This window comes from Rosa rugosa, chromosome 2 (genome assembly GCF_958449725.1).
Source record: "Rosa rugosa chromosome 2, drRosRugo1.1, whole genome shotgun sequence".
NCBI classification, from domain to species: Eukaryota; Viridiplantae; Streptophyta; class Magnoliopsida; order Rosales; family Rosaceae; genus Rosa; species Rosa rugosa.
The window spans coordinates 10,889,548-10,912,099 of record NC_084821.1 but is presented as its reverse complement, the minus strand read 5'-3'; the positions used below and the strand labels follow the sequence as shown (position 1 = coordinate 10,912,099).

The 22,552-nt window shown below is 39.7% G+C and overlaps 3 protein-coding genes across 3 annotated transcripts; 2 read left to right on the top strand and 1 right to left on the bottom strand.

The window, feature by feature from the left end:
- Positions 1-1,300: 1,300 nt before the first annotated feature.
- LOC133732474 (mitogen-activated protein kinase kinase kinase 18-like) lies at positions 1,301-2,999 on the top strand. The gene has a single exon (XM_062160031.1). It carries the CDS (start codon positions 1,521-1,523, stop codon positions 2,982-2,984), a length of 1,464 nt encoding a protein of 487 aa, XP_062016015.1. The 5' UTR covers positions 1,301-1,520; the 3' UTR covers positions 2,985-2,999.
- A 1,368-nt stretch (positions 3,000-4,367) lies between these two features.
- On the top strand, positions 4,368-14,992 carry LOC133728184 (clathrin heavy chain 1-like). The gene is made up of 30 exons (XM_062155594.1): positions 4,368-4,601; positions 4,762-4,966; positions 5,147-5,235; positions 5,328-5,406; positions 5,537-5,664; positions 6,465-6,563; positions 6,663-6,771; positions 6,989-7,068; positions 7,158-7,385; positions 7,468-7,533; positions 7,723-7,839; positions 8,007-8,204; positions 8,710-8,826; positions 8,969-9,028; positions 9,179-9,265; positions 9,401-9,484; positions 9,626-9,760; positions 9,848-9,910; positions 9,987-10,091; positions 10,174-10,286; positions 10,387-10,639; positions 10,778-10,914; positions 11,010-11,288; positions 11,377-12,379; positions 12,508-12,993; positions 13,092-13,262; positions 13,343-13,528; positions 13,709-13,831; positions 13,923-14,033; positions 14,443-14,992. Exons 1-30 carry the CDS (start codon positions 4,554-4,556, stop codon positions 14,587-14,589), a joined length of 5,106 nt encoding a protein of 1,701 aa, XP_062011578.1. The 5' UTR covers positions 4,368-4,553; the 3' UTR covers positions 14,590-14,992.
- A 976-nt stretch (positions 14,993-15,968) lies between these two features.
- On the bottom strand, positions 15,969-20,544 carry LOC133730329 (uncharacterized). Its single transcript, XM_062157945.1, has 7 exons — positions 19,669-20,544; positions 19,353-19,576; positions 19,067-19,292; positions 17,838-18,110; positions 17,030-17,661; positions 16,703-16,889; positions 15,969-16,616 (listed from the first exon to the last, which is right to left on the bottom strand). The coding sequence occupies exons 1-7, from the start codon at positions 20,542-20,544 to the stop codon at positions 15,969-15,971; spliced, it is 3,066 nt and encodes a 1,021-aa protein (XP_062013929.1).
- Between the last annotated feature and the right edge of the window lie 2,008 nt (positions 20,545-22,552).

Genomic DNA, 22,552 nt, shown 5'->3' with positions numbered 1-22,552 from the left:
TATATATATATGCATTTTTTTTTATACTCGTGGCTGCCAATTAATTTCTGCTTATTTTAGTTCACGTTGGTTTTGTTATATGTGATGGAGAAGAGCGACGACACGTCGACTCTGTCTCTCTCTCACACTAAAAAGGCCGCCCAAAAGAATCGTGGGCATATCCAGACGTCCAAGGCATCTCCTCCTTCTTTCTGCTCCGCTTAATTGGGCGCCGTCCAGTTCTGTTGCGGCCGACGTGGACCAACCGTTTTGCTCGGTGCCATGCATGTGGGCCCCGGCAACATTAGTTAACCACCTCCTGCTGTGGGCTGTGGCCATGACGCATGTACTGCGGTCACCGGCTCCTTCAAATATATTTGGCAACCGATTTTCCACCGTTTGCTATTTATCCATTGGCGCCGTCCGCATCAATTGGATCCCAACTCTTTGTGGGGTTTCCCTTAATTGTGGCTGCCTTTTTACTTCACTTTCACGTTTCAATCATCACTCTTCATATCTTCCAACTCACAATATTGCTATGTTTTAGAGTATAAGGTCTCTTTAAATTTTATTTATTTTTTAAAAATTCTTATATTAAGTGATTGACGTCACACTGACGTATAGTCTGAAGTGACTTTGAACTACTTTATCCAATACACAGGTTGTCCATCACACATAAATGAAGTATGAGATAGTTTTTTGTATTGCTCATTACGATACGCGATCACTAAAATTTAACTAAACTTATAACTCAATAATGATATGATTGAATATTGAGATTAGTAACACGATAATAACTCAAAAATGTAATAAGTTCATCAACATTTTATTTTTATATGTATAATACACTTTAATTATAAAAAGAACACAACTGAAATCTAATAACAGAAGTAAGAGATTCCAAATTTGACCATGCTAGCTGTTCAGTTTTACTAATTGCGTTCACGGTTCAATAATCATGCAACCTAGCCTCACCAACACCATGAAAACATTGAAAAAAAAAGTCAACGAATCAAGGGGTCCTGATCTTGTTGCCCACCAAACCCTAATATGCCTCTGGCCCCCTACCAACAATTTACCAATTCCCAAATTCTCATTTCTTTCGTCCACACACAAGTCTTCCCAGTTGACACCTCTAGCTCGTCGCCACCATTACAACCACATGTCCCAAAATATTAACCCACAAAACCAACGGCCCCGATCTTCCCCGAGTCGGTCATCAGGATAAGGATAAAAGACAGTATCTTCCTCCCCCAAACTATCCGTTTTGTTTTTTGGAAACGACTATCCATATACTTCTACAGTTCTACGTAAACACGAAGAAGCATAGAGGTGCAGTGACGTCATCCGCGCCTTTTATCCACTTTGGAAAAATTCCAGGTCACCACGACCCGACCCCTAGTTCCAAACAATTCAACGCTTCGAAGCTTCACGGTTCACACTTCACACATATATAAATACCCCGCCAGCGCCCGCCTCTTCTCCTCCAAATTTCGCCACGCATTTTTTTTTCATTTCAAAACAGAAGAAGAAAAAAAAAAATGGAGAATTCTCACTACAGTCAATCCCACACGGCTTCATGGATCAGAGGCAAGTGCGTAGGCAGAGGCGCGTTCGGCACGGTCAATATCGGAGTCAACAAATCGGACGGTGAAGTGTTCGCCGTCAAGTCCGTGGATCTCGCCGCGTGTCTCCCCAGCCAGGCGGAGGCGCTCGAGAACGAAATCCGGATTCTCCGGTCGCTCTCCTCGCCTTATGTGGTGAAGTACCTGAACGACGATCACACGGCGTCGTATCGGAATTTGCATATGGAGTACTTGCCGGGTGGCACCGCCGGGGACTCTGCTGACGTGGACGAGAGTGTTGTACAGTCGCGGACGTGGTGCGTGGTGTCGGCTCTCAAGTATGTACACTCCCGGGGGATTGTTCACTGCGACGTGAAAGGGAGAAATGTTCTGGTGGGGTCCGGTTCGGACCGGGCGAAGCTAGCGGATTTCGGTTCGGCCGTGGATTATATGTCGGGGGACGGGTGTAGGGGGAGGATCTCGCCACGTGGAAGCCCGCTGTGGATGGCGCCGGAGGTGATCAGAGGGGAGTATCAGGGGCCGGAGTCAGACGTGTGGTCGTTGGGGTGCACGGTGATCGAGATGGTCACCGGGAAGCCCGCATGGGAGGACGAGGGAGTCGAGACGCTGAGCCGGATCGGGTTGTCGGGCGGGTTGCCGGAGTTTCCGACCCGGTTGTCCGAAACGGGTCGGGATTTTCTGGACAAGTGTCTGAGGAGAGACCCGGAGGAGAGGTGGAGCTGCGATCAGCTACTGCAGCACCCATTTCTGGCGTCAGTTTCGCCCAATGCGGCGGCGGATTCTTCGCCGCGGTGCGTGCTCGACTGGGTCAACTCGGAGTTCGAAGACGACGAGTACGAAAACGACGAAGAGAGTTGTTCTATTGACGAGGATTCCGCTAAGGAGCGGATTGGTAAATTGGCCTCGAACTCAGGGGTAGATTGGGAATTTTCAGACGGGTGGACGGTGGTGCGGGGCGCAGTAGAAGTAGTGGAATCCGGCGCGTTTTCGCGGGAAGAGACGAGTTCGGGATATTCAGATCGTGAAGGGGCATTTTCGGAAGGTGAAAGTTGCGGTGGCGGTGATTTAGTGGAGTGGGCACGTAATGAGTGTGATACGGTTGGCTCAAGTGGTCGTTGGTATGGGCCGTCGGTGATGGAATATTCGGCGGTGGAGAGGAGGAGCGTCGGCAAAGGAAGAAAGTCTTATAATTATTATAGCTGGTGTAGTAATTTGTGTAGAAGCAGATTTTTACTTCCATATTCTTTTGGGGTGAAAATGAATAAATTACTGATTTTTATGAGTTGTTATATTTTTTTACCTTATGTTATCTTTGCTTGGAGATATAATAAAGTCGAAATTTGGGTTAAAGTCATGATGTTCTTTTTAGTTTTGGTTGAAAGATCTCGAAAATGGCATTGTGTTAGGTCAGACTCATGACTTCCTTTATAGTTTTGGTCCAAGGATCCCATAAATGGCATCAATCCCATAAATGGCATCAAGCAAGTCTCATTTTAGTAAAATATCCCAAAAGAAGGTTGGAAGATTTGGGACGTTTCTGAAGTGTGTGTAAGGGTTTAGACTAGCGACTGTTTCTTGCACGCCAATTGGGATGGGTTGAAAATATCTTTTGAGGATAAGCATCAAGAAGACATTAACTAACAACTTTGGGACTTTGGGAGGGAGAGAGGGAGGGAGGAGGAGATGCAAGTCATATATGACGAATGAGTAGATACCAAGTTTTGTTGGGTTAAACCGACTTCTTCTTTCTAGAGCCACCTAACTTTTGTTGCACGACAATAATCTAGTGTTCATGAATGTTCTTTACTTCATGTGATCATGAAAAATGAAAAATATAAGTGTAAGTTAAATATTTGCTAAATAAAAAAAAAAAACTCTCTAAACATAGACCAATTTTAAACATATCCCTATTATTCTTGAGGTGATCAATTGAGTACTTTTCTAAATATTTGAATCATTTTCATTTCTCAAGCCAAAACATAACCTAAGATATTGTTCAAAACAAGCTATAGTCATCTCTTTTTTCTCTCTGCTATGAGAACCAAAGAAAAAACTATGCGTGGTTGAATAATCTCATTGTTATATGTTCATGTTTTGGTTATCTTCATCAGATCTAGAATACTACGATTTTAGAGAGTCTCTTGAGCTATTCGCTATGCACATAGTTGAATCGTTGGAGATAAAGTCATTCTCATATCTAGCCCTTGTTCTGCAATTGTTTTTTTGGTTAGATGTAAGAGTACTTAAGACGGCGTTGCTTCAATTTGTTCATATGAGTATGATTGATGCATAAGCATCCTTTAAAGGTTTTGTTGGTTTGAGTTGTGTTGGATTTGATAGGGTTCAATCCTAATCTTAGTGATGTGGATTTATTAATTGTTAGTGCAGCTTTTGTCTGTTTTAACCACGTTGGCATTATTAATGTTAGTGTCACAATGAAGTTAGCATAATAGTATTTGTTGAGCCTTTCTATAATATTTATTAGTGGTTATGCTGAAATTAGCATAACAAATGTCTTTAAGTAACTGAAGTATCTCTAACTCCATATGATAAAAATTAAAAAACAGAATTTAGGAATATATTACAATAACCTCTGATGTAGTTAGCAGGTAAGACAAAGAGGAGGTCAACCTTAGCCCAAAAAGCTTTTAGAAAAAGCCCAACTTCTTCCCTAAAAGCAAATAACAACAGGGACCCATCCACGTTTCTCAAACCGGCCCATGCAACAAAATCAATAACACTCATGCAGGTCCTATATTGGACGTTGACTTATCAAATCGCATTCCCACATCATAATTTTTGTTTGCGTAAAAGAAACGAAACCGCAAACGTAGTAGTTCGTCAAATCAGTGAGGGATCTTCCAAGAGAAAAAATAGACCCCCCTCTCTCTTCTCCTCTCCTCTCTTCTGTACTACTAGATCTGCACTCTCTCTCAGAGCTTCGCCAATCGGGTCGGTCCATCCCTTCGAAGCCCCGATCCAGGCGCCATGGCCGCCGCTGCCAATGCCCCCATGACCATGAAAGAGCAGCTCACGGTAACTCTCCGCCCCCCTCATTTTCTGATTCTGAGCCCTAATTTCCGATTTGATTCAGTGCCTGATTGGATCCATTGCGTTTCGGAATTGTGAACAATGTGTGATGTGTTTGAGTGATTTTGATTTTGATTTTGATTTTTGTTTTTGTTTTGGTTTGCAGCTGCCTAGTATTGGGATTAATCCCCAATTCATTACGTTTACGCATGTGACTATGGAATCCGATAAGTACATTTGCGTTAGGGAGACCTCGCCGCAGAATAGCATCGTGATCGTTGACATGAACATGCCGATGCAGCCGTTGCGACGGCCGATTACTGCTGATTCGGCTTTGATGAATCCTAATTCGAGGATTCTGGCTCTTAAAGGTATGATTTGAATGCAGCGCCGGCCTCACTTGTTTATCGGAAATGATTGGTTATTGGCTTTGCGTGATTGAAATGTATTTGTATAGGATATAGATGATATGATTTGTGTTGATTTTTTTTTTTTTTCATTTGTTGTTGGTTTGATTGCCTCACTGATGGAGGATGGAATTTAATTTGTAGCTCAAGTGCAAGGAACTACTCAGGATCATTTACAGATATTTAACATTGAACTGAAAACGAAGATGAAATCACATCAGATGCCTGAGCAGGTGACCCCACTATAGGGAATTCAAAAATGTTGGATATGATTATAACTATTTGTTTGATTTTATTAAATTATTTTTTCCTTTGTTATTTCCAGATTGTGTTTTGGAAGTGGGTCACTCCTAAGATGCTGGGGATGGTCACACAGACCTCAGTATACCATTGGTTAATTGATGGTAAGGCGTCTTTACATTTCCTGTATTTGTGTGTGTGTGTTTTTTTTCCCTTCTCTTTATTAGCTCAAATATTCATATTTGATTGTTATTCTAATTTGGTGTCCATCTCTAAAATGTATCATATTTTTAGGGGATTCTGAGCCAACAAAGGTGTTTGAGCGTACAGCTAATTTAGCAAACAATCAAATTATCAACTACCGTTGTGATCCCTCTGAAAAGTGGTTGGTCTTAATTGGAATTGCTCCTGGTTCTCCTGAGGTTAGTGTTACATAGTTTGTTGAAGTTTCTGTAATCAAGTTAATAGATTTCCAAATTTTTGGGGACAGTGTGCAAAGTGCCATCTCTACCTTTGTTGATATCGTGATATTTATACAAGCGTAATTTTATTTGTTACACATTATATATTTTTATCCTGAAAATTGGCAATACTGGGGATGAGGGATTCAAACTTGGGACCTCGGGTTTATTGGTAAATGAACTTACCACTAGACCTAGAACCCCTCCACTGATCTCCTTACTTGAGTTTTTCTCTTTTCTTTTTTCTTTAGTTGTTTAAGAAATGTTTAGAAGAGTGGTAAAAATTTTGTGCTCTTATCACCATTAAAAAAATGTTGTGCACTTATGTGGACTTGGATAAGATGTGCGATCCAAGTATTGTGAATCAGTCTTTCTATCTTTCATTTTTTGTTTGATTATAATAAAAGATTGCATTGTGATGTGCACACTTGGAGTATGTGATTCATATCTTTGCTGGATAAAATATTCTTCTTTTAACTGTTCACTCATGAAGCAATCAGATCAGTGTTCTCTGAGGAAGATGCCTATTAGAGAGCAGAGTACATTTACTTTACTTCTTTGTCTATCTATCTTTAATTCATGGAAAATTGTGAAATGCTTATTTAAGAGAAGAATATGTCTACTTTATTTCTTCTTGTATATAGTAACCTTTGTTCATTGAACATTTTGTCTTCTGTAACGTTAGCGGTATTAATAGTGGTTTACCAGGTTTTATGTCATCTTTGACAACTAACACTGCTTTTACCAAAAACTAATTGTAGAGGCCACAACTAGTTAAAGGAAACATGCAGCTTTTCTCTGTGGAGCAGCAACGTAGTCAGGCTCTTGAAGCACATGCTGCATCATTTGCCCCATTTAAAGTGCGGTTCTTTTATTCCTTCCCAATTTCTCTTGAGATTTAGTGATACAGTTATTGCTGTACTGTTTCAAATTCTTACTCGTATATATTTTGCATACAGGTTGCAGGGAACGAGAACCCTTCAATTCTTATATGCTTTGCTGCAAAGTCCTCCAACGCTGGACAAGTTACATCAAAGTTGCATGTTATTGAGCTTGGTGCCCAGCCAGGTTCAGTGGTTATTCATTGGCATCTCTTTTTGAATATACGAGAATATGCTTACACAGACCACATATGTATTAGCTTTTATTTTTCAGTATGAGAAAAGAGGTTCCCTCAGTACATGGAATTCCTTGCAAGCTTTTCTAAAGCTTATTAATCTGTTACATGCTTATTTTTGCTTGAGGATTTACATCTGGAACTGATCTACTGTAAATGGTTCATCAGGAAAACCATCATATACTAAGAAGCAAGCAGATCTATTCTTTCCTCCAGATTTTGCTGATGACTTTCCTGTGTCAATGCAGGTCTTAAGCTAATTTCTTTAATTTGTTCCATACACATTCAATATCAATATCAATTACAATACTTCAATATTTTCATTTTGGAATTTCAGATATCAGAAAAGTATGGGTTGATATATGTTATTACAAAGCTTGGACTTCTGTTTGTATATGACCTAGAGACAGCAACTGCAGTTTATAGAAATCGAATCAGTCCGGATCCTATATTTTTGACAGCTGAAGCTTCATCTGTTGGAGGTTTTTATGCAGTCAACAGGCGTGGTCAGGTGTTACTTGCCACTGTAAATGAACAAACAATTGTACCTTTTGTTAGTGGTCAGGTATGCCTTTGAATCAATTTGTACTTTTGGCTACTGGAAAAAAGAAAAGATTCTGGTTAAATTGTTGTTTGGTGATTTACAGTTAAACAATTTGGGACTCGCAGTTAGTCTTGCCAGAAGAGGAAATCTTCCTGGTGCTGAAGACTTGGTAAGAATTGCAGTTGATTTTACTATATATTAGCACTTTAATCTTAATTAATTATGGTCACAACAAACACTTTAAGAGATCATAATATTATTAATCACAACAAACACTAGATTTTATGGACTAGGAGTCCCATCTCATGAGTGCACTTGGTGATAACTTAATACAACATTGTGTGAATGTCTTGCTCAGGTTGTCCAGCGGTTCCAAGAATTGTTTTCTCAGACAAAATATAAGGAGGCTGCAGAGCTTGCTGCAGATTCTCCAATGGGAGTACTCCGTACACCTGAAACTGTTGCTAAATTTCAGGTACAGGGTTTTAGTATTGCTTCTTATATGCATATATTTCTTCTGTTGTAAGTTCATGTGCTTCTCCATGTGTCTCCTTTAGATGACTTTTGGAACATTGTTCTTCATTTATAAGATGGTGCAATCTTTGTTGCAGGAACTAATTTGCTCATCTAATTTTGTTGCAGGGTGTTCCTGTGCAAGCTGGGCAAACACCACCATTGTTGCAGTACTTTGGAACTTTGTTAACTAAAGGAAAACTCAACGCTTTTGAATCATTGGAACTGTCACGTTTGGTTGTAAATCAAAACAAGAAGAATCTTTTGGAGAATTGGCTAGCGGAGGACAAGCTTGAATGTAGCGAAGAGCTAGGAGATCTTGTGAAGGTTTGATATGAAACTTAAAAACTCTGTCTTTGGAAATGATCCTATAGTCCGTACAAAAGTTAGGTTTCAATATTTGACTTAATATATTGCATCTGAATTGGGTTATTATTTGTTAACTTTCTAGGAGAGAAGAAATCAATTTGTACCCTGCTCTTCTGAACTTAATTGATTTAAAATTCAGTACATGATTTTACATTGCAAAGAAAGAAACACTTTGAGAATTGCGTTTGAGCTTGGAGCTTGGAGATCTATGAAGGTTTGATGTGGAAGTATAAATGACCCTGCAGCAAGTAAAGAACTTAGATTTCACTAACTTTTATCCCCGAAATGAGTTAAAATGTGTAATATCTCGACAAATCATGTTAGACAGCTCTTTACCTTTTATTCAACAATTGCCTGTTTGAGTTTTTTCAGCTTATTTCTCTTTCATTTCCAATATTATTGTACTATTGTATTGTTTGTTTTTTTTTGGTAAATCTAACATTAAACATATTTTTCTATGCAGACAGTGGATAATGACCTTGCTTTGAAAATATACATCAAAGCCAGGGCAACTCCAAAAGTTGTTGCAGCCTTTGCTGAGAGAAGGGAATTTGACAAGATTTTAATATACTCAAAACAGGTTACGCAGATTTGCTTGTCTTTGATAGACACTAGGATCTTCATTTACTGTTGAGCCACTTTTGCTATAATGATTGTAATATCTTGACAATGATAATCTCTTACTGATGTATTTTACCATTACAATTTTTTCATTATCACAGGTTGGATATACACCTGATTATATGTTCCTTCTGCAAACAATTTTGCGGACAGATGCCCAGGTATGTGCATTCTTGAAGAATAATTTATGTTTTTTTCCTTGCATTAGTTTTGTTGCTGCGTGAGCTCATAGCTATTTTCTTCTTGAAAACTTTGTTGGTATGAGTTAATGTAAATTGTCTGGTAATGAAAAAACTATATCTTGATGGCAGGGGGCTGTCAATTTTGCACTAATGATGTCTCAAATGGAAGGAGGTTGCCCTATTGACTACAATACCATTACTGATCTGTTCCTTCAGGTTTGAGTTGATAGATACTTTCTTGTCCTCTTAACATTTCCGGTCTATTGACATCTCCTATTCACTGTACATTTAAAATGAAGAGTATGAGTTCTTCCGGAATTTATTTTTATTGGGTGTTTTCTCGTTTTTCAGAGGAATTTGATTCGTGAGGCAACAGCCTTTTTGTTGGATGTGCTGAAGCCGAATCTACCTGAGCATGCCCACCTTCAGACAAAGGTTCTCATATTTTTTCCCCTGACTTAAACTTTGATTTTCTTTGTTTTTGTTTAACAAATACATCTATAATTTTATTTTATTGTATTTATTTTTTATTTTTTATCTATTCCTTTACATATCAGCTACATATACTTTGTTCAGGTTTTGGAAATCAATCTAGTGACTTTTCCCAATGTTGCGGATGCTATATTGGCTAACGGTATGTTCAGTCATTATGACCGCCCCCGCATTGGTCAACTCTGTGAAAAAGCTGGTTTGTATTTGCGTGCCTTACAGGTATGGTACTTGTTGTATTCTATGAAACAGATTCCTTAGTAGATATGATAAATGTTCCATGGACTAAATAGTATGTCTAACGTGCAGCATTATACCGAGTTACCTGATATTAAAAGAGTCATTGTGAACACACATGCAATTGACCCTCAGGTAGGCACTTAAATGTCCATTTGACTTTGACCTGTGTGAAAGCCATATAGTTTTTTAACTACAAGGTACATTGTAGGCTCTTGTTGAGTTCTTCGGGACTCTTTCCATAGAATGGGCTCTTGAGTGCATGAAAGATCTTCTACTGGTCAATCTTAGGGGCAATCTTCAGATTATTGTGCAGGTAATTAGTTCATTTAGTATTTGACCAGTTGTCGCTCATCATAGTTTATAATACGGAGTCTTAACTGACTATCTTTGTGCAGACTGCCAAAGAGTATTCCGAGCAACTGGGTGTAGATAAATGTATAAAGTTGTTTGAGCAGTTCAAGTCCTATGAGGGGTTGTACTTTTTCTTAGGCTCATACTTGAGCTCCAGGTATCTGTTTCTTATTAGTATAAGAGGAGTTTTTTGCCGAATGAGGGCTGTAAATGTGTTGTTCTTTTTTCCCTCTCATTTATTCATTATTTCTGGACAGTGAGGATCCCGATATCCACTTTAAGTATATTGAAGCAGCTGCAAAAACTGGACAGATTAAGGAGGTGGAGCGGGTGACTCGTGAATCTAATTTTTATGATGCTGAGAAGGCTAAGAACTTTCTAATGGAAGCAAAGCTTCCAGATGCGCGTCCCCTAATTAATGTCTGTGATCGTTTTGGCTTTGTTCCTGATCTCACTCATTACCTATATACGAACAATATGCTTCGTTACATTGAAGGTTATGTCCAAAAGGTAATCATACTTTTGAGGCTTTATATCCATTTTGTTTTTCAATTGCAGGCTTCCCCCCTTCTCCTGTTAAAAATATTATGCTGTCATGTTTTGGTGAACTTGAACAATAAGCGTTATCCCACTTGTATGGCTTGATAGGTCAATCCAGGAAATGCTCCTTTAGTTGTTGGGCAGCTTTTGGATGATGAATGTCCTGAAGATTTCATCAAAGGACTTATTCTATCAGTTCGTTCTCTTCTACCAGTCGAGCCCCTTGTTGATGAATGTGAAAAGAGGTGAAGTTTTCTTTTCATGGACCTCTCTTGGCTTCATTATCAAATCAAATCAAATCAATTCTTATTCTTATTCTTATTCTTATTTTCATTTGCAGGAATCGTCTTCGCCTGCTCACTCAGTTCTTGGAGCATCTTGTGAGCGAAGGAAGCCAAGATGTACATGTTCATAATGCTCTTGGTAAAATCATCATAGATAGTGGCAACAATCCAGAGCATTTTCTCACTACTAACCCATATTATGATTCTCGCGTTGTGGGTAAATATTGTGAAAAAAGAGATCCCACCCTTGCTGTTGTTGCTTACCGTAGAGGGCAATGTGATGAGGAACTTGTTAATGTAACAAATAAGAATTCATTATTCAAACTCCAGGCCAGGTTTGTGCATCTGTTTGCTACTAAGATGTTGGATTATGAATTACCAGTGTGGTTCTCTAATGCTATTGTTTTGATATATGTGTATCAGATATGTTGTGGAAAGAATGGATGATGACCTCTGGGCTAAGGTCCTTGATCCTGAAAATGAGTATAGAAGGCAGCTAATTGATCAAGTTGTCTCTACTGCTTTGCCTGAAAGCAAGAGCCCTGAGCAAGTTTCAGCAACTGTTAAAGCGTTTATGACTGCGGACCTTCCACATGAGTTGATTGAGCTTCTTGAAAAGATAGTGCTCCAAAATTCAGCTTTTAGTGGGAACTTCAATCTACAGAATCTGTTGATCTTGACTGCAATTAAGGCTGATCCATCCAGAGTCATGGATTATATCAATAGATTAGACAACTTTGATGGGCCTGCAGTTGGAGTAATGGCTGTAGAAGCCCAACTCTATGAGGAAGCATTTGCAATCTTTAAGAAGTTCAATTTGAATGTTGATGCTGTCAATGTTCTGTTGGATAACATTCAGAGCATTGACCGTGCCGTAGAGTTTGCATTCCGGGTTGAAGAAGATGCTGTTTGGAGCCAGGTTGCCAAGGCCCAACTACGAGAGGGGCTTGTGAGTGATGCTATTGAGTCATTCATTCGTGCTGATGATGCCACCCAGTTTTTGGATGTCATACGTGCTGCTCAGGATGCAGATGTGTATCATGACTTGGTAAGGTACCTTCTGATGGTTAGGCAGAAGGTGAAAGAGCCCAAGGTAGACAGTGAACTCATTTATGCATATGCTAAGATTGATCGACTTGGTGACATTGAAGAGTTCATTCTTATGCCAAATGTTGCTAATCTCCCAAATGTTGGGGATCGCCTGTATGATGAAGAACTATATGAAGCAGCCAAGATCATATTTGCATTTATTTCTAATTGGGCCAAGCTGGCGTGTACTCTAGTGAAGCTCAAGCAGTTTCAAGGTGCTGTTGATGCTGCCCGGAAAGCTAACAGCTCAAAAACTTGGAAGGAAGTTTGCTTTGCATGTGTTGATGCTGAGGAATTCCGGTTGGCTCAAATTTGTGGACTCAACATCATCATCCAGGTAGGATTCTTGTATGCTGTACTATATATTTCACTTTTGCCAGTTCATCAATTTATATCTGATGCTTTGTTTATAAGACAATTGGAGCAACGTATTTAATTCTCCACATCCTGCATGTTCTATTTTAGGTGGATGATTTGGAAGAGGTCAGTGAGTTTTACCAGAACAGGGGTTGCTTTAATGAGCTCATTAATCTTATGGAGAGTGGACTAGGATTGGAACGTGCACATATGGGCATCTTTACTGAGTTAGGAGTTCTATATGCAAGATACCGTCCTGAGAAGCTTATGGAGCACATTAAACTGTTTTCTACTCGTCTCAACATTCCCAAACTTATACGAGCTTGTGATGAACAGCAGCACTGGAAGGAATTAACATACTTATATATACAATACGATGAATTTGATAATGCTGCAACCACCATAATGAACCACTCCCCAGAAGCATGGGAACACATGCAATTCAAGGATGTGATAGTCAAAGTTGCAAGTGTTGAGCTTTACTATAGGGCTGTGCACTTTTACTTAGAAGAACATCCTGATATTATCAATGATGTTCTAAATGTGCTTGCGCTTCGTGTGGATCATACCCGAGTGGTGGATATAATGCGAAAGGTTTTCTTCTATCTTACCACGCTATTAGTACTAGTTTTTTGCTATGACATTTCTCTTCTATTAGGGGTTTTATATTTTTTCAATGGTTTGTGTTTTAGGCTGGTCACATCCGTCTGGTAAAGCCATACATGGTTGCAGTCCAGAGCAACAATGTAACAGCTGTAAATGAAGCTCTAAATGAAATATATATTGAGGAGGAAGACTATGACAGACTTCGTGAATCTATAGATTTGCATGATAGCTTTGACCAGATAGGTCTTGCACAAAAGGTGAGGTTGAAGGTTCTCATTAATTAAAATTCTTTTGCTTAGAACTTGTATTTATTAATGTTAATGATTTATCTGAGCAGCTTGAGAAACATGAGCTTCTTGAGATGAGACGTGTTGCGGCATACATTTATAAGAAAGCTGGAAGATGGAAGCAATCCATTGCATTGTCAAAGAAAGACAAACATTACAAAGACGCCATGGAGACATGCTCACAGTCTGGTGATCATGAACTTTCAGAGGAATTGCTTGTCTATTTCATCGAGCAGGTTTGTGTTCTTTGTATGCATTTAGAGCTCATGCATGTCAAAAAAAGCAAGGAGATGTCTGCTTAAAATGCTCGGTTGTTTTTCTCTTCCATTCCCACAAATTAAAGGGAAGGGAGTCTATTTGTAAGAATTATGCTAGAAGCGGTTTTGTAATCATCTTCTTATCTGATGTGTTTGTAGGGAAAGAAAGAATGTTTCGCATCGTGTCTCTTTGTTTGTTATGATTTAATCCGGCCAGACGTTGCTCTTGAGCTGGCATGGATGAACAATATAATTGATTTTGCATTCCCATATATCCTGCAGGTAATTTTTGGTTTTATTTTTATCGCTGGTTTCCTCGTGCATTGATATTTTTTGTCAATTGTCCCTCATTTGACCTCCCTTCCTCTCTCAGTTTATTCGTGAGTACACAGGCAAGGTTGATGAACTCGTCAAAGACAAAATTGAGACTCAGAAAGAGGTGAAAGCCAAAGAGCAAGAAGAGAAGGAATTGGTTGCTAAGCAGGTATTGCTAGTTGCTTTATCCTTTTGTATCATTGATGGCCTTTGTCATACATTTGTTGTCTCCAAGAACTATAATTCATCTGCAAGACTGCTTGGTTTTTAGTAGGCCATCATTTCTTATAAATATCACTTGTAATCGAGTTCTTATCTTGTCACACACACACACACAAATATATAAAGTAACCAACAAGTGTGGTTTGCTTGTTTTTACCTATGCAACTTTGCATGCTCGAGAGCCACTTTGCAGGTCTCAACATAAGTACAAGAATGGTTTATTAGTCTAATTCAATTCACATTCAGTAAATATTATGGAATATTGACTTCTTGTTTGTTTATTAACATTTTTTCCTTGTAGAGCTAAACTATTAGAAAATAAAAAGAAAGTAAGTTAACTTCTGTGTAATCTGCAGAACATGTATGCTCAGTTGCTGCCTGCTTTGCCTGCACCTCCGGGAATGGGTGGAGGTTACGCTCCACCTCCAATGCCACAGATGGGTGGGATGGGGATGCCTCCAATGCCACCTTTCGGAATGCCACAAATGGGCCCTTCCTATTGATATCTGCGTCCTTAAAATTTTGTGACTGTTCTAACAGCTTCTACAGGGTGAAGCTACCAGAGATTTGATTCCACATTTCGTCTAGGGTTGAGCCAAGTATTCTCCCACTTTCTTGGCAGAAAATTCATCTAATGGAGCTTTATCATTTTTTTTAAAAAACTTTTTAGTCACGATATCAAATTCTTTTCGCTTGGTTGTCAAGTCTGAGCTGAGTAGGTGTTGTTTCAGTTGTCTCTGTTTCCCCTAGGATGGCAATCGAGCCTGCTCCTGCAATTGGCTTTGCTTCTAGCTACTTTACTACTTGTATAGGTTCATTCTTAAACCTTAATTTCAGTAGTGTTAAGAGACATTTAGTGGAATTTTGTACTAACGTCTTCCCCTTAATATAAAACAAATTGCTGTAGTTTACTATGGAAAATTACCCTTGCTCCTACAGAAATTCAAAATCTGGTTGCATGTCATTAATACATCCTCTTTACCTCATCATTGATGGAAAATTTCTATTTTATTTTATTGGTAAAAATAGAAATTTGGGGGCAAGTTATATGATGCAGTGAGTTATTACGATGGTAATAGGCCCTCATAATTTAATTTTTATTTTTTGATGCACATTATTGCATCAGGATTTTGCACAATTTAAACAGAAGTCCACCGAAGAACAGTTGGAAGATAGTGGGCGCTTTTCCCCTTGACACCTTCATCAGCACTGCAACTTGCAAGTATCGATGGATGGGTCAAAATTTTTTTGAATGTAAACTAAATAGCGAACTAGAGCATTTAGTTGAGCCACTGGAATGAAAAATTTCTTTATATTTGTTCTTCAAATATTAAAGTATAGCTCAGTATGGGGTACCTAGGAGAAGAAAGTTTGGTTTGATGTATGAAATTGGTCGTGCACAATTTGCCCAAAAACCCATTTATCTTGTTCTTCCCCTTTTGAAATCTAAAAAAATAAAAAACTTCGTCAAACATTTTTTTTCAATTAAATAAACTTTTTACATTTTTTACTGGATATATATCTTTTTAGGCGATTGTGTTTTTGAGGTGCTTTCAAGTTTAGTTAATATCTTTGACATTTCAACCATTTTGTCTTCGGTGACTTCAAGCTTCTGAGCTATTTTTCAACCGCCATACTTTTCCACCATTCCTTTACAGTTACATCAACAATTACACTCGTCAGACATATTTTAGAATTCGATTGAGTTCTCATTCGTTTGTTTATGGGATTTTGATTAACTCTGTACAAAAAAAACTCAATTGAAAATTGATTTATCATACTAGATGAGTGTATTAAAGAATAACCGGACCCTAAAGAAACTTTTTTTTTTTGTTACAATAGGAGCCCACAAAGGCCCAAAAAACAAGAAGAAAAAAATTAACTAAGGAACAACAGTATTCCCAGTCTTTCTAAGTCTAGAAACCCCATCAAGATCATCCAGGAAGGCATGCACAACATGAACAGGAGGATCCTCAAATGTGATAAGACCAGGAGCATGCTCAATACTCATTGTGGCTAAGGCATCAGCAGTCATGTTGCACTCTCTAAAGATATGACTGATTCTAGAATTGTCCAAGGTTGAAAGGAAACGATGACAGCCATCAATGAGAGAACCAAGGGGGTGCAGAGATAAGTCAGACCTTTGCAAGGGATTGATAAGAATGGCAGAATCAGACTCAATTTCCAGATTGGAGATGAGCAGATTCCTAGCAATCTTGAGACCATAGTACAACCCCCAAGCTTCCGCGTCTAGAATAGCACCAATACCAAGATTAATCTGGAAGCCAATAATCCAATTGCCAATATGGTCTCTAATGACACCACCAGCACCAATCATACCAGAAGAAGCAATTCTTGTGCCATCAACATTAAGCTTATAGAAGCCTTCAGGAGGCCTTGTCCAAGAGAACAAACTACAATCACAATTACTGGACACATTGGTTTTGAAAGCAGCCATTTTCCATTCAGCAGCAGAGTCAAGAATAACTTTCCCAGGATTGATAGGGAGAGTAAAGGTTAGGTCAAAGATCTGTTTATTCCTCCATTTCCAGATAAACCAACAGACACCAACAAATAAGTTGCACCATTTAATGCCTTTATGAGTCAGAGACTTACAATGCAGTTGAGCAGTGATCCAACCATGCCAGTCAAGGGAAAAGGAATTAGAAATGGAGGTGGCCTTAGGAATATTAGACCAAATGTGTCTAGCTCTGGGACAATCTCTGAAGAGGTGAAGAAGAGTCTCATCGGCAGAATTGCAAATAGAACAAGAGCTGTTATTGGTGAAACCACGCCTAGCTCTCTGAACATTGGTCAACAATTTTTTTGTGGAGAATCACCCATATAAAAGTCTTTTGTTTAGGAGGGATATCGAAACTCCATATAATTTTCCAATGAGGATCAGCAGGTTTTGAGTAATCAAAAATGGAGTTATATGCAGACTTGACAGTAAAGCAGCCATTGGAGGTAGTAGCCCAAATCTTAATATCATCACCACATCCCTCAAACCCGGTGGGAGTGTTTATAGCCAAGTCAACAAGATGAATAGGAAGAACAGAAGAGAGCATCTCTATATTCCAGCCAAAATCATCCCAAAACTCACAAATAGTAGCATTGTGATTAATAACAGCATTGGGGAGAGCATGAGTAATAAGAGCAGTAGGAATCAGCCAGAAATCATACCAAAATTTGATTGTCCTACCATCACCCACACGCCATTTGAGACCTTTTCTAAGGAGATCAGCACCATGAGAGATACTCCTCCAGGTACTAGAGTAATCTAGGGGAGGTTTGTAGTCATTATCAGTTAAACAGCCATTCTTCAGATATTTTTCCTTATAAATGGCAGCCCAAAGACCAGAATCAGCCTGCCATATTTTCCAACTGGCTTTTGCAAGCATAGCTTTGTTCATCTCATAGGTTTTCTTGATACCAAGGCCCCCAAGCTGCTTAGGTTGGCAGATTGCATCCCAACTAACTAAATGGACTTTCTTTTTGTCATCAGTATCACCCCAGGTGAAGTCACGATTGAGCTTATCCAGTTTATCACAAAGGCTAACAGGCAGTCTAGCAGTCTGCATAGCGTAGATTGGGATGGCAGAAGAAACAGATTGAATGAGAGTAAGTCTACCAGCCATACTCAAAACCTTGCTTTTCCAACTAGAAAGCCTGCTTTGAGCTTTATCAAAAATTCCAGCATAAGTATATTTGTTAACCCTAGTATGGATCAGAGGCATGCCAAGATACTTACCAAGGTCACTGGTAAGAGGAGAGCCACAAATGCAGTGATGCTGGAAGCAACAGATCTACAGGTATTTGGGGAGCAAAAGATAAGTGACTTCTCATAGCTCACAGCTTGACCAGAAAGAGAGCAAAAGGCATCAAGGCACTTTTTCAAGACTCTAGCTTGATAAGAAGATGCTTCAGCAAAGAGCATTAGATCATCAACGAAAAATAAGTGAGAAACTAGGGGTCCAGACTGGGAGGCTCTGACAGGTTTCCAGCTCCCAAACTCAACTGTAGACTGTATAAGGTGAGACAACTTTTCCATGCATAAGACAAAAATGTAGGGAGACAAGGGATCACCTTGTCTGATACCTCTTTGGCCGTGAAAAGACTCAGTAAGCTCACCGTTGAAGCAAATTTGAAAGCTCACAGATCTAATGCAATGCATAATTAGTTTGACCAAACTGTGAGGGAATTGGGCTTCATAGAGGACCATTTCAATGAAATTCCAACTTAGCCTATCATATGTTTTTGAGATGTAGATACCTCTACTAGCAAGGCTAGTTTGCTATCTCACCAAGCATAATTAACACTCTCTTTGGGACACCCCCAAGCCATGGTGAGGCACAACCGCTACTTGCATCTTGTAGCCCTATGTTCAAGCTACGCTACGGTATCCGGAAGTGGCAAATCCGTCGCCGGGAAGCCGCCTTTCCGGCCTTGCCAAGTTGCCTCCACAATATGGCATTTCTATACTAGAATAGTTGTTTGCTTGTCCCACATCGAAAACCATGTAAAGGAGAAGCATTCCTTCACCTATAAAAGGAATGTCTCCTCCCACTTAAACACCACTCCATTACACTCATGTAATCCACTTGGGCCGCAAGGCCCAAACACACATAGTTAAACATTCAAGTGGACGTAGTTTCCCGCTAAGGCGGGAAATGAACCACTATACATCTTGTGTCACACACTCTCTCTCTTTCTAAAGCTAACTAGAGATCCCACGGATCACTAACGTCAACATGAGAGATCAACTTTCCAAGCAAAAAAACCCAACTGACCTCGAGATTTCTTGAATTTGAAAAGCAGCTCCTGAGCAATCATAACATTATCTGAAATATGCCTACCAGGCACATAGCTAACTTGGTTGGGGCTAATCAAACTCTTCATTAAAGGTCTAATCCGAGCAACAATGATTTTAGAGATAACTTTGTAAACAGTAGTACAAAGGCTAATGGGTCTGAAGTTTACCATATGTTGAGGTCCCTCAATCTTAGGAATCAAAGCAATGATAGTGTGATTTAAGCCTGGAGGAATGGTGCAAGTTAGAAAGGCAGCTTGAACAACTTGGAAGATATCATTAGCACAGAGCTGCCAATGGTGCTGAAAGAATAATGCAGGGAAACCATCATGGCCAGGGGCTTTGAGTCCTCCAATTGAGAAAAGGGATTGCTTGACTTCAGGTAGAGTAATAAGGCTACAGAGAGTCTCAAGAGAGTTCTAATCAATTTGAGGAAAGAGCCAAGGGATAGTAAACCTGATGTCTTCAACACAACCAATAGAAAAGAGATTAGTGAAAAAATCAACAGCAATTCTTTTCATAACAATGGAATCAATGGACCAAACACCTTGGGAATCATAGAGGCCCTCAATCTTGTTTCTTCTTCTTCTAATCAAAGTGGTCAAATGAAAAAATTTAGTGTTCCTATCCCCATCTTTGAGCCATTTATCTCTTGATTTCTGCCTCCAGAAAAGATTTTCCTGCTCACATATAATATCATATTCATGAATAAGCTCAGCTTCAAGTTTGATCAAGAAAGGGTTCTCAGATCTGTCCCTAGCTTTTTGAATACCCCCAATTCTAGCAAGGATGTGTTTTTTCTTGTAGAACAAGTGACCAAAGACCTCCTTGTTCCATTCTCCTCCTTGTTCCATTTACCCTCAAAGGAGTCCCAAGAGTTGGAAACAAAATCAGCATAAGTGTTGTGGTTGAGCCACATAGCTTGAAATCTAAAGGGAGTGGCATTTCTGTTGATAGTATTGTTGGAGGCAAGCTGGAGGAGAATGGGGCAATGATCAGATCTCGTTTTTGGCAAATGCCTAATAAAAGCCTCAGCAAATAAAGCTCTCCAAGCTGAGCAACAGAAACCCCTGTCAAGCCTCTCTTTCACTCTATTGTTGCTCCAAGTGTAGCAAGAACCTTGGAAACCCATATCAATCATACCATTTTTGTTTATCCAATCTCTAAGACCACCAAATCTGCCAGAGAGAGAGCCACACTTTTTATCAGCTCCAGAAACAAGCTCATTAAAGTCTCCCATGAGCATACAAGGCAAGTTGACAGCATTTGCAAGGTTTTCTAGATAATTCCATAACGAGGCTCGAATAACATGAGTAGGACTAGCATAGACAGTAGTAAACAACCAGGGTTGCTTGCCAGGAATGGAGATTTTCACAGATATGGATTGAGAGTTATCATCCACAAAATCAACCTGAGTTCTATTTTTATCCCAAAGCAACCAAATACCACCAGAAAAGCCCCTAGCTTCAACAATTCTAGAATCAGGGAAACCAAGAGAATTAAGAGCACTGCTAACTCTCTTGAATTGGACCCTTGGCTCACAAATGGCCAAAATATCAACAGAATGAAATTTAACAAGATCTGCAATAGCAGTTTTAAAGTTCTCACTTCCATCCCCTCTCGAATTCCAAAATAGAGCTTTAAACATTGAGAAAGCATAGAAGGAGAGGCCAAAGGCCTGATTAGGCATCAACTATGCCTTCCAAAGAGTTGGAAGGCAGGCAATCATCATAAGTTAATAGGCTATTAGCAGCAAAAGTCATATCAACAAACTTGTCCGAATCATTTTCCATTGGAGATGAAGTACCCACAACATTGTCACTAATCTGAGTCATATGAGCACGCAAATCACATTCCTCAGTATTTTCCTCAGGAGGACAGTGGCCAAATATGGCTGAAATCCCATTACCACACACATTAACCTCATTATTTTCAAAAGAAAGTTTTTTGAAGATATGAGATTGATGTTTGCCAGCAGGAGGGGTAAGGCCCTTAGATTTTCTTTGATATTGGAAAGTGGATTTCCCACCACTACTGCAGCCAATATTATTGGAGACATCTTTCATTGGAATTCTTGACTCAGTTGTTGTGGTTCCAGGGTTGGAGCCTACCACTATTTTGGCATTCTGTAAGGCACTTCCACTCAATGAAGCAGAAACAGAGGTTTTTGCATCTGTCACAGTACCAGACTTAGCAGAGATAGCTTTAGAGAATTTCTTTTTCTTGTCGTGGAAACTTGTCCAGAGCTTCACAATAGTGGGGGTGGGAGTTTTAGTAATATTGTCAACTATGGTCGCAGTTTCATTTGAAACATTGGCATCTTCCTCTTGTAGTACAGCAAATCTAGAGCCCTTACTGACACTTTTCTTTGTTCCACCAGCATCATTCTTCTTCTTATTCCTGTAATTCAAAAGCATCCAAGGTCCCATGTCTTCTTTGATCACAGAAGAAGCAGTTTGAGGTGTATCCATATCTTGCATGACATAATTCTTAGTAGAAGCCAAGGTTTGATTCTTATCAGCACATTCCGGACCATCATCATGTGGGGGAGCAGCAGGCACAGTAAACACAGTAGGACATTTGTCTTTGGAATGGCCAAAGCATCCACACTCAAAGTAGATTAAAGAGATTCCTTCATAAACAACATTATAAGCCACAGATTCAACTTCAACATAAGGGCGCAAAGGTTTACTCAAATCAACTTCAATGCAGACCCGTGCAAATTTTCCTATAGCTTGTCCAATGGTCACCTGATCAACCTTGACTACATCCCCCAAAATTTTACCAATCCTAGCAACAGTATAATCCTTAAAGTACTTAACAGGCAAACCACAAATCCTGACCCATAGAGCCATCTTGCCAATTACGTCATGCATAGGGTCAAAATCAGGGCTCCATTTTCTCACAATCAAGGTTTGGCCAGCCAAAATCCAAGGTCCACCACACAGGACAGAATTCATATCATCTTCCAGGTTAAATTTGACAATGAAAAAGTCATTCGGCAAATCAATAAGATGTCAGCCACCTTTAGTTTGCCATTTACGCCTTAAACCTTTCAGCATGAAATCGAAAGTGCTAGTGGAATTTGGCTTACCCATCAGTTTGACAACAACCGCACAACGCCAATCGAAGTCCAGTTTGTTGTGAACTTTCTCCGAGAACGAGACATTCTGTCCATGCTTGCCTTGGGTGTAGGTGCAATCAGCATCGGTGAATTCAAAATCCTCAGTCATGGTTGTACGATAGCGATCGATCGGGTTTTTCAGCATGTTGGCGTAGCTCAGAGCAGGCTGAGGGAGAGGTGAGGGCTGGATGGTGGAGTCGAGATCCTCCATACGAAGGGCTTCGAGGTCAGTAGAAATGTCATTCCCATTTTTTGTACGTTTTCGTTGTATCATCGGAGATTCAGAGGCTCCGCCGCTTCCCGGTGGAAGGGCGGAGAAGATGAAGGTCGGCGTCGCCACCAGTGCTTCGAAAAGATCAGAGCAGATGCCGGGATCTGGTAGATCAGTGGGCCAGTCGGTGTAGCAGTTGGGTAACGGCGAGGGGAATTTGGGGAAGGCGCGTGAGGCGCGTTCCAACGGGCTTTAGAGTTTCGAAATTTTTTTATTAGCTGCCTAGCTCTTTTCATTCCGAAACTTTTTTCAACATAAGGG